Here is a 13,805-nt window from a genome sequence, read left to right as displayed (position 1 = left end):
CGGAGTCGATGTATAATTTCGACTGTTGGTGGCTGGAACTGAACGTCTTCGGTTCGAGGCTGGGTGGGTGCAGCTACTGATGGTGACTTGGGTGAGTCTGTAGCCTTCGGGAGCTGGACAGCCTTAGGTCGTGCCGTTGGGGGCAGGCCGTATTTGATCGGCGCCGAAAGCATCAGTGATGGACCGACCTGCTTCAAAGACGTCGACTTCGATCCGACCGACTCAGACTGGTCAGTGTGCTTGTGGGTTTTTGTCGACTCGATCCGTTGCTGCGCAGCAGGTACGCTTGTGGTCTTCGAGGAGGTTTGTTCCTTCGTGCCGAGGGTGTTTTTCGGCTCGAAGGCCTTGACTAGTTGCGGCTTCTGAATCTTCGGATCGACGGCTTTTTGGGCCTTGAGTCCTTTGGAAGAGTCGCCATCTTTGGAGCCGGGCTTCGACGTCGACGTGAGCGTGACGTGTTTAACAGCAGACACAGGCTTTGTCGCTCCGATCTTTGGGTCGACGACCCCGAGGGGTCGAGCACACGTTTTGACTTGGTATGTTCCGAAGTCTTCGACCTGATGGTTGTCAACATTTTCGGTTTCGATTTAGTGTCTTTATGTTTCGGTTTTGATTGATCCACTGATTGTGGCCGTTCGACCGATGGCTCTTTGGAAATGTTCTTAGTCGGGCCTTGAAGCGGGACTAGAGAACGCGGATGAAGATCTTGGCTAAGGCCTTCCGGCGATGCCTCGACCTGAGCCGTGGAAGAGTCTGTATGGGGCCCCGCGACTGCGGTTGGGCCTAGCTCCTCGCTTGAGTCGTCGTCGACGGCTCCGAGAGGTTGTGCGTCGTCCCCTACCTCGACGATGTCTTCATCATGGACGTAGAGTTCTCCCTCGTCCTCTTCGTAATGGGAGTCTTGCTCCGATATGGGATCAGAGTGCTGAGCCGGATCTTCTTCTCGTACCTCCTCCTCGTCGTCACCCCCGAAGATGTTTTCCGGATCGGGTGCAGAGTCCCGCGCCGACTGTCGTGCAGCGCGTCGAAGATGAAGAGTTTTCTTTGATCTGAATTTCGAACAGGCCATGCAGCTGGCCTCGTCGTGGTCCGGTGAGAGACACTTATTGCACATCGGGTGCACATCGATGTGAGGGTATTTCGAGTTGCAAACGGGGCAGCGCTTGAACGGACTTCGTTCCATCGTCGATGGGGCCTTTGGCGTCGAAAGGCAATCTGTTTTCGAAGACTTGTTTGAAGAACTGGAAACAAGCGTAAGGCACCGAATGAAAGACAATACCGACGCCCCGAAGGCCTTTTGGCCTTGAGAAAGAGTATTTATATATATTCCGAACTTGAGCTAAAAAAGTACATCCGAACCCAATGGCGGAAAAACAAATCTGAGCATGGAGGGGATGCCCATGCGCACTGTAGTCCAGGGGAGGAGCCACCTATCTCGTGATACTTCGAAGACTCTTCCAGGACAACAATGTGCAATCATCCGGACCCAACACTAGGCGGCGATCTATGCATAGATATAAATTCAGCAGCCCAAATGCCTCAAACACAGTCTTCCATTCAGTTCCTGTAGTCATGTACCACTAACTTCTATTGAGTGGTCCTAATGCAAGGGATACAGGATGCTGAACATGCTCAAGGATGCGAAAGATGCTGTGAGTTTGAACGGGTCTATATGGGTCTACTCCTCGGTTCACCGCCTAATGGGGCAACGTAGGCCACATGGGGTCGATGTCCCTCCAAGTACTTTTTGGTCCAGCAAAAATTCACCTACTATTAGCCTACTGGTCAAGGGGTACAACAAAACCAGTGGTTCCCTTCTATTGGTGATAACTTCCTTCTGGGTGACCAACCTGCACCCAGACGACTCTACCGAGTTCAGCAGATGCGGCTGCAACTTTTTTGCATGGGGTCTGTCTCCTGAGCTGTGACGCCACAAGGAGCAACGATTCGGCAATCTAGTTTACCAACTTGTCCAGGAAAGCTTTCTCAGCTTTTGTGGCTCTGTGATGCAAATAGTAAATCAGCCAACTGACTTCTGGAGTATATGCTTCTGGCTGGACTTGGGGATTTGGGGGGGAAATTCCCTACCCCGCTGGACACCACTGGCACAGGCCTGTCTCTGCTAGCCCAATGAGTAGCAGGTACAGCCTAACTTTTGTGCAGCCTCTCTGCGGCTTTTAAGCCAAAAAGTGCCTCTAGGGGAGGTTGTGTTCACTGGCCAATGACAACCTCCTATAAAAAGTGTAATCTGGCTATCCCAGAGTGCTCTATTCTGCCCACTTTAAAGATGGCTGAACCCCTCTCGGTGTGTGGAGCATGGCAGCCCGCCCTACAGATGTGGCTAATGGGGGGCTACCAAAGAGGTGTGGTAGTGTAGCCCTCTGTCCCGGATGCCAACCTGTCTACCTAGACCAAAGAGCGGGCCCTCTTAAGTGTGGTTACCATTTGCCATTTAAAGGTGGCTCCCCCTTTGAAGCTCGCCTTTTGGGCTAACACCCTGTGTGGCTTCCTTCCACAAGGAGGTAACACCTTTTCCAGCGGCAGGCCTCTATTGTTACCTGCCCAGGGACCAATTGATCCGTCTCCTCAGGCAGTCAGAAGACTGTCTTATGGCCAGCGTAGGAAATTTACCACTGGGAAATCTGGGCAACAGAGTGGCGAATTTCAAAAAGTTAACATTTTTCTACTAGGGCATCAAGTCAGGCTTAATGTAAATAGTCGGTTGATGCCTTGAAGTACCGACTTTGGTAGTCACATTCTAAAGTGAACATAGCAGAGTTGTCAGTGTGTAACTATGTACTCTCCAATGGGGATACTAGTCTCTCAGTAAAAACAACAGTTGCATGTTTTTACTGTCAGAAAAGGCAACTTAGAACTCAATAGGCCTATTTAAGGGGTGACTTGTACCATTTAAAAGAAGAGGGTTGGGCTTAACCGTTATTTAAAATGGCAAAGTTGAGATAGCAGTTTTTAAACTGCTCTGCCAGTCTGTAGTGGCAGGCTGTGATACATGTTTTGCCTTGTCCCACTCAAGGTGGAAGAGTAAGCACTGCAGTCCCTGAGGGGATACATTAACTTATAGGTCCTACTACCATATGCTAGGGACTTCTAATAAGTAAGTTAGATTATGCCAATTCGGTATGGGTCTAACATACATGCCTAAGAGGTAGGGCACTAGCACAGAGATCTGATTAGCAGTTACACCCGAACCACTGCTCTCTCTCATTAACACCATTTCCCCAAGGGTTAGTCAGCAATATCCGTAGTATCTTCTGTTACTAGGTATTAACCTCAAGGAAAAGTGGTAGACAATCTTTACTTCCACCTAAATCCTGGGAAGTCAGGTGAGAGGCCCTTAAGTCAGCGGTTTTACAATTGTTTTAAAAGGTTGAGCAGGCTCTATGAACTGCTTTCTCAATACAGTTAAATATATCTCACAGCAGCAGGGATGTGCATAGATAAGTACAATATTGAATTTGACAAGGTATTATATAAAACGGATACCTCAGAAAGAGCAGAAAATATTGTGACTTTACAAGAAATACAAGGCTGGAGTACTGCTGTAGCAGAAAACTTAGATTGGTGAGAGATGATATACTGTGAACAAAGATCTTTCAGGTACTTTGCAAAATAATAACTAGTTAGCACTGTGTAGGTATCTATCCCTCACCTGCTGCAATGAAGTATCGTGTGAGAATCCTGGATCCTTAAAGTCAATCTCATCATCACTAGATGAATGAATGTGCCTTGTGGTAACCTGTAAACAAAGACAAAAAAAAGTCAGTCTATATGGAGATATACACTTCAAAAATTGTGATTGAGAAAAATGTGAACTAGCTATAGACAGGAAAACAAGTTCCACATTATTCTTGAGGCTTAATCAATTATATATATATATACACATATATATATATATACATATATATATATATATATACATATATATATATATATATACACACATACATACATACATATATATATACATATATATATATATATATATATATATATATATATATATCCCGCAATAAAAATCAAACTACAGATCTTTTATAAACTACTCACTACTTCAAGGTTTTAGACTTATTATCCTGTTTTTAACCTTGCCATCACTTAGTTAATACAACATCACATTCTGAAAGGGTTATGCCACGAGAGACAACTTGTTCTGAAAATCCTAAGTTATATCATGGGTCCTATGGGTTCTATCTGATAGTAAAGTCTTTTGCATAAAGAAGAAAATACTTGGCATAAAAAAAAAGTTACTTACCTTCAATAATGCTCTTCCTGATGGAAACTCTAGACCAGACTAGATGCAGAACATTTTTAAGCAGAGCCCCAGGTCACCGGTAAATGGCATCAGCTGGCTCTGCCTTGACTTCGTTCCACCTCAGAAGTGAAAGCTTGAGTATCGCACACGTGCCACCCAAGCACCTGGACATCAGTTTCTTTCCTGACACAGTCTGCGCCCTCCGAAACAGAGCCCAACAACTAATTACCTTTGCCAGTGTGCAGATTTCAAATTTGAGATTTTTTTAGGTTTAAATCTTTTTATTACATTTATGAACAAAGAAATGAACCAACTTTGCGGTACATACATAATTTCCGAGATGGAACAAGCTGCTCATGGGAAACGTGTTGATAAAAGAAAAGATAAGCAGTACCACAATAATAATTGAAACTTATTTAACCCACCCCTCCCTCCCTCCCCGACCCTGACCCTCGTCCACCAAGCAAAGCGTCAAAGAGAAACAGGTCTGTATAGCCCGTTATGGCAGTGCTTCTGGGGTTGCAACTGTTGAAGGTGTCGAAAGAAGCAATAGACAGAGGTACTTCAGCCACGCTAGTTTTCGAAATTCGCAGGCCAACAGGTTGAGGAATGGTTGCCAAAGGTCTTCGAATGTGGAACCCTTCCCAGCTAGTGTGAGGGTCATCTTTTCCATCCCTAGGACCTGCTACAAGCACTGCAACCAACCCGTGAAATGGGAATATGGGTGGTCAGTCAATGGAGCAGAATATTTTGTGTAGCTGAACCTAAAGCTATCACAACCTGGCGGATTGTCTAGATTTAAGCGGGTATGTCAGGGGATTTGAGAGACCTAAGAGGACATAAGCAGGAAACCTCTGGAGTTGGGTATCTAGGTGTTTGTCAATTTCGTCAAGGACCTGGGTCAAGTAGGGGTGTAGTTGGTCACAGTCCCATAAAAGGTGTACTAACGTGCCACATTTCCCACAGCCCCACCAACAGTCCGCGTTTGTTGGGGGTCCATTTCAGATTTTCTAGATGAATAAGTGCCCACTCCACAGAAAAGGGAGGCGAAGTGCAATGGGGAATGAGAGGTTAGATAAAGTATCCACCAGAAAGAGTGTTATGGAAGGTAAGTAAAGTATTCTTTTGATAGATACTTCTAACCTGAAATTCCACACCTTTGGAATAGACACCAAAGAAATATGTTCCCCACTGTGGGGTCTGTGGAATAACTCATACTAAAGCACAAGTTACTTACCTTCGGTAACGATATATCTGTAAGAAACATTAGTAGTGGTAGATTCCTTACCTTAGTATAACCCCCAGGCGTCAGACTGGATCCAGACAGTTTTTTCGTCAGCAGTACCCCTGCGCGTCGGTAGGCGTCGTCGTGTGGCTCCGCTTGAGTCATTGGCCCCATAATCACGTCGGATCTACTTAGACAGGCCCACGCGCACAGACGTCAGTTCTGTACACGACTTTCCGCGCCAGGAACGCAGAGCCATGCAAGATAATGACCACTGGTGCCATTATACTAGGGCCCTGAAAGGGATAACCTTAACCCTAGAAATCAGTTTGTAGAATGAGGAGGATGGGTGGGGCGGTAAAGAATCTATCACTACTAATGTTTCTTACAGATCTATCATTAGCGAAGGTAAGTAACTTGTGCAGCTGAAAGAAACACTTAGTGATCGATTCCTTACCTTAGAATGGATACCCCCGCAATACCAACACCGGTGGTGGGTCTGCGAACCAAGATCACACCAGAAAGTCCTGGTGAACAGAAGGCCAAAGAAGCCGTCTCTCCGGACTTGGTTGTCTAGGCAGTAGTGCTTGGCAAACATGTGCAGCGAGGACAAATGTCCTGCAAGGGAACGCCGCGTCCCAGAGCAGTAGTGGCCGCCGTCGCCCTGGTAGAATGGACATGCAGCCCCACCAGAGGCTCCTTTTTAGCCAAGGATTAACAAGCCTTTATGCACAGAACGACCCATCGAGAAATGGTCCGTTTGTGCACAACCCGACCTTTCTTAGTGCCCACGTAGCCAACAGAGTTGGTCATCCACCGGGAACTGTTGTGTGCGGCTCAGGTAGAAAGAGCGCACATTTTGGGTCCAGACGATGGAGCCTCTTTTCCTCTTTAGAAGGATGCTAAGGCGGAAAGAAGGTGGGCAAAGTGATGGTCTGCCTGATGTGAAAGGCAGTGACAGCTTTTAGCAAAAAGGAAGGACGAGTTCTCAGCACAACTTTGTCCGGATGGACGGAAAGAAAAGGAGGTTTTGAAGAGCGAACCTGGAGCTCACTCACTCTTCTTGCAGAGGTGATGGCAACCAGGAAAGCAGTCTTTACAGTTAGAAGACGAAGAGGACAATTATGAAGTGGCTCAAAGGGAGCACACATCAGAAAGGTAAGAACTAGATTTAAGTCCCACTGAGGTATCACAAACGGAACAGGAGGAAACGTGTGCATGATGCCTTTCAAGAATCTATTTACCACAGGGGACTTGAAAAGGGAAGGCTGATCTGGGAGCCTCAGAAAAGCGGAAATGACCGAAAGATAGCCCTTGATAGTGCCCAGAGTAGAGCCTTGCTGGGCCAAAGAAAGAAGAAAAAGAATGCCCTCTGAAAGAGGGGCAGAAAGCCTTTGCTGTGCACCATGCCACAACGTATTCCACCTACAGGCGTATACCGTTTTTGTGGAGGGACGCCTGGCTGCCAAGATAACATTGCAGACTTCAGGAGGCACATCGAAAGACGTCAACTGCCGCCGCTCAATCTCCACGCAAGGAGGTGGAGGCTGGACAGGTTCGGGTGGAGAACCGTCCCCTGTTGCTGCGACAGAAGATGCTCTAGAAGAGGCAGACGGTAGGAGGATCGATGCTCATATTGTTTAGCTCGGGATACCATACTCTTTAAGCCCAGTCCGGAGCCACAAAAATAACTACTTCAGCACTCTGAGCAGAAGTGGTATAGGCGGAAAGGCATACAACTGACCGTAACTCCACTTGTGACGAAAAACGTCACAGAGCGAGCGCTGCTTTGAAAATTTCAATGCACTTAACTGATGACATTGCGCGTTCTCTTTGGTGGCGAACAGATCTAACCAAGGCTCTCCCCACTGCTGAAAGAGACCTTGCGCCACGTCCGAGTGCAGACGCCATTCGTGATCCAACATGCACCGCCGGCTGAGTTTGTCTGCCCTGGCGTTCAGAGAACCTGCTAGGTGTTGAACCACCAGGGACATGCCCCGATGTTCCAGTCAAGCCCAGAGAAGAAGAGCCTCTTGGCAAAGGGTCCACGACCCCACCCCGCCCTGTTTGTTGCAGTATCACATGGTGGTGGTGTTGTCCGTGAACACCTGCACTACACTTCCCCGGACAGAGGGAAGGAATGTCTTCAGTGCCAGTCGGATCGCCAGAAGCTCTAACAGGTTGATGTGGAGCTGGGACTCCACCGGAGACCAGAGGCCTGTGATCTCCGCCTCCCCCATGTGGCCGCCCATCCCAGAAGTGACACTTCCGTCACAACTGTCTGCTCTGATTGGGGAAGGGAGAGGGATCTGCCTTTGACCCAATCGGGATTTGCGAACTACCACTGCAATTGCCGTGCAGTGCCCTCCGAAATCTGGACATGATCGGACAGGTTGCCCTGATGTTGTGCCCACTGGAACTTCAGGTCCCTCTGCAAAGCCCGCATATGCCATCTGGCATGATCCACAAGCAGGATGCAGGAAGCCATCAACCCCAGCAGCCGAAGGGTCATCCTGACGGAAACCTGGGACAGAGGCTGAAAGATCAGAATCATAGCCTGAATGTCCCAGATTCACTGTTTGGGAGGATAAACCCAAAACCGCACCCAGAACCGCTCTGATGAAAGGGGGCTTCTGCGAGGGAATCAGATGTGACTTTGGCACGTTGATGGAGAACCCCAGCAAATGCAGAAAGTCCAAAGTTGTCTGGAGGTGGGAGACAACTGATTGGGGCGAGCATGCCTCCAACAACCAGTCGTCAAGATAGGGGAAGAGTGAAACCCCTGATCTGCGCAGATGAGTTGCGACCACCGCCACCACTTTCATGAACACCTGAGGGGCGCTGGGAAGGCCAAAGGGGAGCACAGTGAACTGAAAATGCTCGTGGCCTACCCTGAATAACGGGTAGAGTCAGCGGGCAGGCAGGACGGGCACATGGAAATAGGAGTCCTGCAAGTCCAACGCCACCATCCAGTCTTGCGGGTCTAGGGCAGACAAGACCTGAGCCAGCGGGAGCATCTTGAACTTCTCCTTCCAGAGAAAGCGATTGAGGTTCGAAGGTCTAAGATAGGACGCAGGCCCCCTTTGTCCTTTGGAACCAGAAAGTAGTGGGAATAACAACCACAACTTACTTCTGGCGTCGAACGCGCTCGATGACCCCCTTGGCCAAGAGGGCTGCAACTTTCTGCTGGAGAAGCGCCAAGTGATCCCCCGACATACGGTGGTACTGAGGTGGCATGGCTGGAGGGGTTGCCTCGAAGGGGAGGGAGTAGCCCCTTCGGACAATTTGCAGCACCCACTTGTCCGAGGTGATGGTGCGCCAGTGATTGAGATGATGGCATATTCGTCCACCCACTGGCGTCTGATGGGCCTGAAAGGTCAGACTAGGAGGGCTTTGAAGAGGATGCTGCAGGGGTGGAAGTGGACTGTCCCAGGTGAGGTTGTTGCTGCTGTGGCCTGTGGCATTGCGAACGCTGCGGGCGCCCCTTCCGTGGCCTCGAAAGGAGCAAAAGGCAGAAGAAGCTGAGAAGCCGACTGGCCCAAGGACTTGGCCGTAGCCCGGGAGTCCTTGAAGCGCTCCAACACACTCACTGCCTTGTTGCCAAAAAGGTGAATGCCATCAAAGGGCATGTCCATCAAGGTGTTCTTGGCATCCCCTGAAAAGCCACTTGTCCTCAACAAGGAATGGCGCTGAAGCGCCACCATCGTGGAAATCGACCTGCCCAGTGAGTCGGCGGTATCCAGCCCACAACGTGTGGTGAACTTCGCTGCATCTATCCCAGCCGCAATCGCTTGGGAGAGAATGGCCTGGGCCTCCTCCAGGCAGTTGGGCAGCACCTGCGCAACCGTGTCCTAAAGAGCATGGGTATGACTGCTTAAGAGGCATGCAGTGTTCAGCAACCGCAGCCCTAAGCTGGCAGATGAAAACAGTTTCTTGCCAAACTGATCCAGCTTCTTGGATTCCCTATCCGGAGGTGCACTAGGGAACAGGCTTTGGGAAGCTGAGGCTTGGACTACCAAGCTCTCGGGGGTGGGGTGTTGGGTGAGGAAGAGGTGTGTTGCCCGGAGCCGGGCGATGGCGTCGGGCCATGTTCCTATCCACAGGAGCCCTTGTGTTGGGCCTGGACCAGGTGCCCAAAAGAACGTCTGTCAGTGCTTCATTGAACGGCAGCAAGGGCTCCGAGAAGGTAGCTGCGGGTTGGAGCACTTCTGTCAGGAGGTTAGTCTTGACAGTCACCGTAAGGAGTTTGAGGTGGAGAGCCTCTGCCACCCTACGCAACACCACTGCGTAACTGGCTTTCTCCTCCATAGCTATGGTAGGAGGAGACAGCATGCCATGGTCAGGTGAGGTGTCAAGACCACTGGCTTCCCCCAAATCCTCTGCCCAATCCACATCATAAGCACAGTCCTGTGCCAAAGGGTCCTCAGACCCCTCCCAGTCCTGCTCTTCCTCCGAAGTCTGTGGAACAGGCTCAAAATAAGGAGGATGGACAGAGGGCATAAAAGGCCCCATCGGCGTCTGTATGGGCATCGAGCGACGCCGATCCGGCACGGTGTCAGGGCTGAAACTGAAGACGACGGGTCTACGTCAGAAGCGGTGCTGGGGAGACCGGCAGAGGTGTCACAAGGTCAACCGGTGTCGATTGGGGTCCGATCCCGGACCCCTGCGGCGCCAGAGCCAGCGGCGCCACCGGGGCCGGAACCGCCAGAGATGGTAAGGCAGGACCCCCCCCGTCGGGCCTGAAGGTGCACCAGCAGGGCCTGGCGGCCCAAAGAGTCAGGCCATGGCAGCAAGGAATTCATGCACCTGGGTAGGCGTCGCCACCGCACCCGGGAAAGGGGGTAGACTGGGGGTGACGTCGCAGGCTCTGCCAGAGATGGGCGGTGGCACCGCCCACACCCTCAGCTGCGTCGCGCAACGGGTGAGGGGAAGTCGAAGAGCGACGATGCTTCATCGACTTCTTGGAATGCTTTGACTTATCTGACCCCGAGTGCGAAGACTTCGATCCAGGCAAGTGGTGATGATGGCTCCTCGACTTCCCACGGGACCGGGACCTTGAGCGGCGTGGAGCCATCTGCCGCTCTTCAAGCAACTTTCGAGACCGCTCGTGCAAAGTCTTCGGCGCCATGGTCCGGCAGTCGGGGCACGACTTGGGGTCGTGGTCTCGCCCCAGGCAGTAGAGACACACGCGGTGGGGACCCGTCACCCACATCATACGATGACAGTCCCCCCCAGTTCTTGAAACCGGGCATTCCTACGACACCAGGAGTCGATCGACTAGAAAAGATGAGGTAAAAAGCCTTGAAAAAGTCAGTCAAAAAGTGACTAGGGGTACTAGCTCTTCCCGGATCTGCGCTTGCAGGCGCAGAATAAGAAAGAACTGATGTCAGCGCGCGTGGGCGCGTCTAAGTAGCTCCGATGAAGTCAACCATCGCCAACGACGCACGTGGAGCCGCACGACAACGCCTACCGATGCGCAGGGGTACTGCTCACGAAAAAAGTTTCCGGATCCAATCTGACGCCTGGGGGTTATTCTAAGGTAAGGAATGTATCACTACGTGTTTCTTTCAGATACAACTAACAGTACCAAACAGGCAAATTTATGGACAGAATGCAGAACAGTCATGGCTTGGCAGTTCGGGCTGGACTGTTCCCATGAGGCACAGGGTCAAGGCTGATTTGCATATGGCCATGTCTGACCTGGGGTGGTGTGGAGTGCAAAAAAACGATGGATTTAGGCCCAGATCTCTGTACTGGGGTGAATGTATGACAACGTTCTGCATTCTGTCCATCACCTGTTGTTTTTGACTTTGTCGCCCCGAGTGGGATGGGTATGCTCAGACGGGAGTCCCATGCTCTCCACACCACTGGAGTCAAGCTATCCAGGCTGATGACGGCTGATAGCCAGAAACCGGTCATTGGATGCTTGATTCCGGTCCAGGAAAGACATGGCTTGGCAGTTCGGGCCTGGACTGTTCCCATGAGGCACAGGGTCAAGGCTGATTTGCATATGGCCATGTCTGACCTGGGGTGGTGTGGAGTGCAAAAAAATGATGGATTTAGGCCCAGATATCTGTACTGGGGTGAATGTATGACAATGTTCTGCATTCTGGCCATCACCTGTTGTTTTTGCCTTCCGTTCATCTTAGGCACCGGCTCTGGATGCAGGTTGAAGGCCAACTCTGAGGTGAGTTTCTGCTTTAGAGGAACAGAGTCCTTGGCTTTAGGCGGAGATCTGACCAATTTCAGGGTGGATATGGATCCTCTTTTGCTGGTGTCTAGTTCTTCCTGCAGCCACTAGAGGATGGGCTGTTCCTGCTCCTCGGATAAAATGGAGAAAGGTACCCTGGTTGCTGAATGTTTCTGCACTGGAGGCAGGGCTTCAGTATTTGCTTCTGCACTGGAAGCTGAGTTAGTGCCGGGGCTGATATGGAAGGAGAGAGGTCGTACTCTTGGCAGCAGTCTTCGATTGGTGACCTTATGCAGGTGGCAGGTCATAGACCTCTGCGCTGGAGCCAGAGGTGGACTCAGATGAGGAGACCTGTTCCTCAGCGTCAGTTGTCCTCAGCTGTGGATCAGGTTATGGAAGGAACGAAATATGAAAACAGAGCAACAGCATGCAACAGTAGAGAGTGTTACACAGCTATACATGGTGAAAGAGCAGTGCAGGCCTAAAATTACATGCTGATGAAAGTGAGAGGAGTTCACTTGAAGACAGAATTCATGACCTTTAAGGTCGTAGTTCAAGGAACACTCATTTGGCTAGCCGAAGGAAATTATGGCATTGTTTTTGACTTTCTAGCTTTAGTGTTATTTAGTCCAGTTCAAGGGAATCTCTCCTTTATCTACAATTATGGCATTAGCACAAAGGCAGATATTCTGTGTTCTCAGTAGATTTTAACATGATTAAACAATAGGAGCAGGAGACTTTATTAGTCAAGTACACATGGAATCTGATAAGTGGTCTTGTGAGCACAATGATAAAGCACACATGCAAATACACATGCATTCAACGCAAATACACATGCATTCAAAGCAAATACACATGTATTCAACACAAATACACATGCATTCAAAGTAGAGAATAGTTTAGCATGGTTAGAACTGCAATAAAGCATGCGTAGAGAATTAGGTTAAAGTTTTGGAACACAGATGAGATGTTTCAGTAAACCATTGTGTTACTGTTAAGAAACCATGTTTAATCTTTTCTAACAAGCATTGTCGATGTATAAAAGTAGTTGCCTATGAAGCAGCAAATTGAGACTGGCAGTTGAACTGAGTGGGGATGGCCACTCTCCCAGCCGTGACAATTAAGAGCTGTTTTTACGTTGCCATGAGGTGTCAGTCTATCTTTTTAAAGATACCTTGCAACAATCTCCAACATGTTGGTTGCCAAACAGATCTGGAATGTGGTTGCGCCATTAATGCGAATGGAAGTCACATGCTAAAACTGTAGTGGAGAGCCTTTTTTGCACAGCAAGGTAAGCAAAACAGTAGGACCCTTCATGCTCCTGGGACAGACTAAGGTTACACACCTTGTGTATGCCTACACTTAGATACCTGGAAAGAATGTTTCTGAACTTTTCCATTATGCACAGGGCTTTCTCATGCATTGACTGGCCAGGGGAAAAGGTCTTGGAGGCCAATGCTCCGAGCGGGAAGTCAAAGTTTTGGTCGTCGAAACGGATAAGAGGACCGCAATAAGTCAAAACAAGAAGGACAATGCAATAATAGTACAAAACTAACAGGGTAGATGATTCAAATGGGCCAGAGAATCCCACGCTAAGTGTCGACCTGCAGCGCTGAGGAACACGTCTGAACGAGACATCAGAAAAAAATAAATCTAATAATTGATCAGATGCTCACATGCATTATCACTAATAGATGGCACAAGTATGCACAGCATGCCTATCTACAGCATTACATGCCACAAACTGACAAGTTACTTACCCTGGATAATGCCTCATCTAGTAGAGACTAGATCTAGCCACAGATTTCTTACCTTTGAATTTCGCTGTTGTCAGACTGGATCCGGAGGATTTTTCTTTAAGCAGTACTCATGCACGCCATTAGGTGGCATCGTTCGGCTATGTGTGATGTCATCCATGATCTTGTGACGTTGCCATCACCTATATAGGCACCACCTTGGTACGCTGACAGTTATTTTTCACGGCTTTTCATGAAAGAAGTGGAGAGCCATGAAGTGCACAGACATTGGTGTGTTTTGAGCAATTAGGTGCCTGAAAGTGATCAGCCCTGAACCTATAAACCTGTCGGCAGTGCAGGGAGGGTGGGTCGATAAGGAAT

General features: G+C 49.4%; 1 protein-coding gene across 10 annotated transcripts in view; it reads right to left on the bottom strand.

The window, feature by feature from the left end:
- The window catches only part of PPP6R3 (protein phosphatase 6 regulatory subunit 3), a 1,896,334-nt gene that overhangs the window by 721,911 nt on the left and 1,160,618 nt on the right, over window positions 1-13,805 (bottom strand). For all 10 annotated transcript variants that reach the window (XM_078682862.1, XM_078682861.1, XM_078682859.1 and 7 more), the window contains one exon: window positions 3,671-3,757. In XM_078682862.1, the coding sequence (XP_078538988.1) occupies window positions 3,671-3,757 (87 nt within the window). The remainder of the gene's footprint in view (window positions 1-3,670; window positions 3,758-13,805) is intronic.

Source organism: Lissotriton helveticus, chromosome 3_1 (genome assembly GCF_964261635.1).
Source record: "Lissotriton helveticus chromosome 3_1, aLisHel1.1, whole genome shotgun sequence".
Taxonomy (NCBI): domain Eukaryota; kingdom Metazoa; phylum Chordata; class Amphibia; order Caudata; family Salamandridae; genus Lissotriton; species Lissotriton helveticus.
Note: the sequence above shows the minus strand (reverse complement) of the source record. Positions and strands in the feature narration are given on the sequence as shown.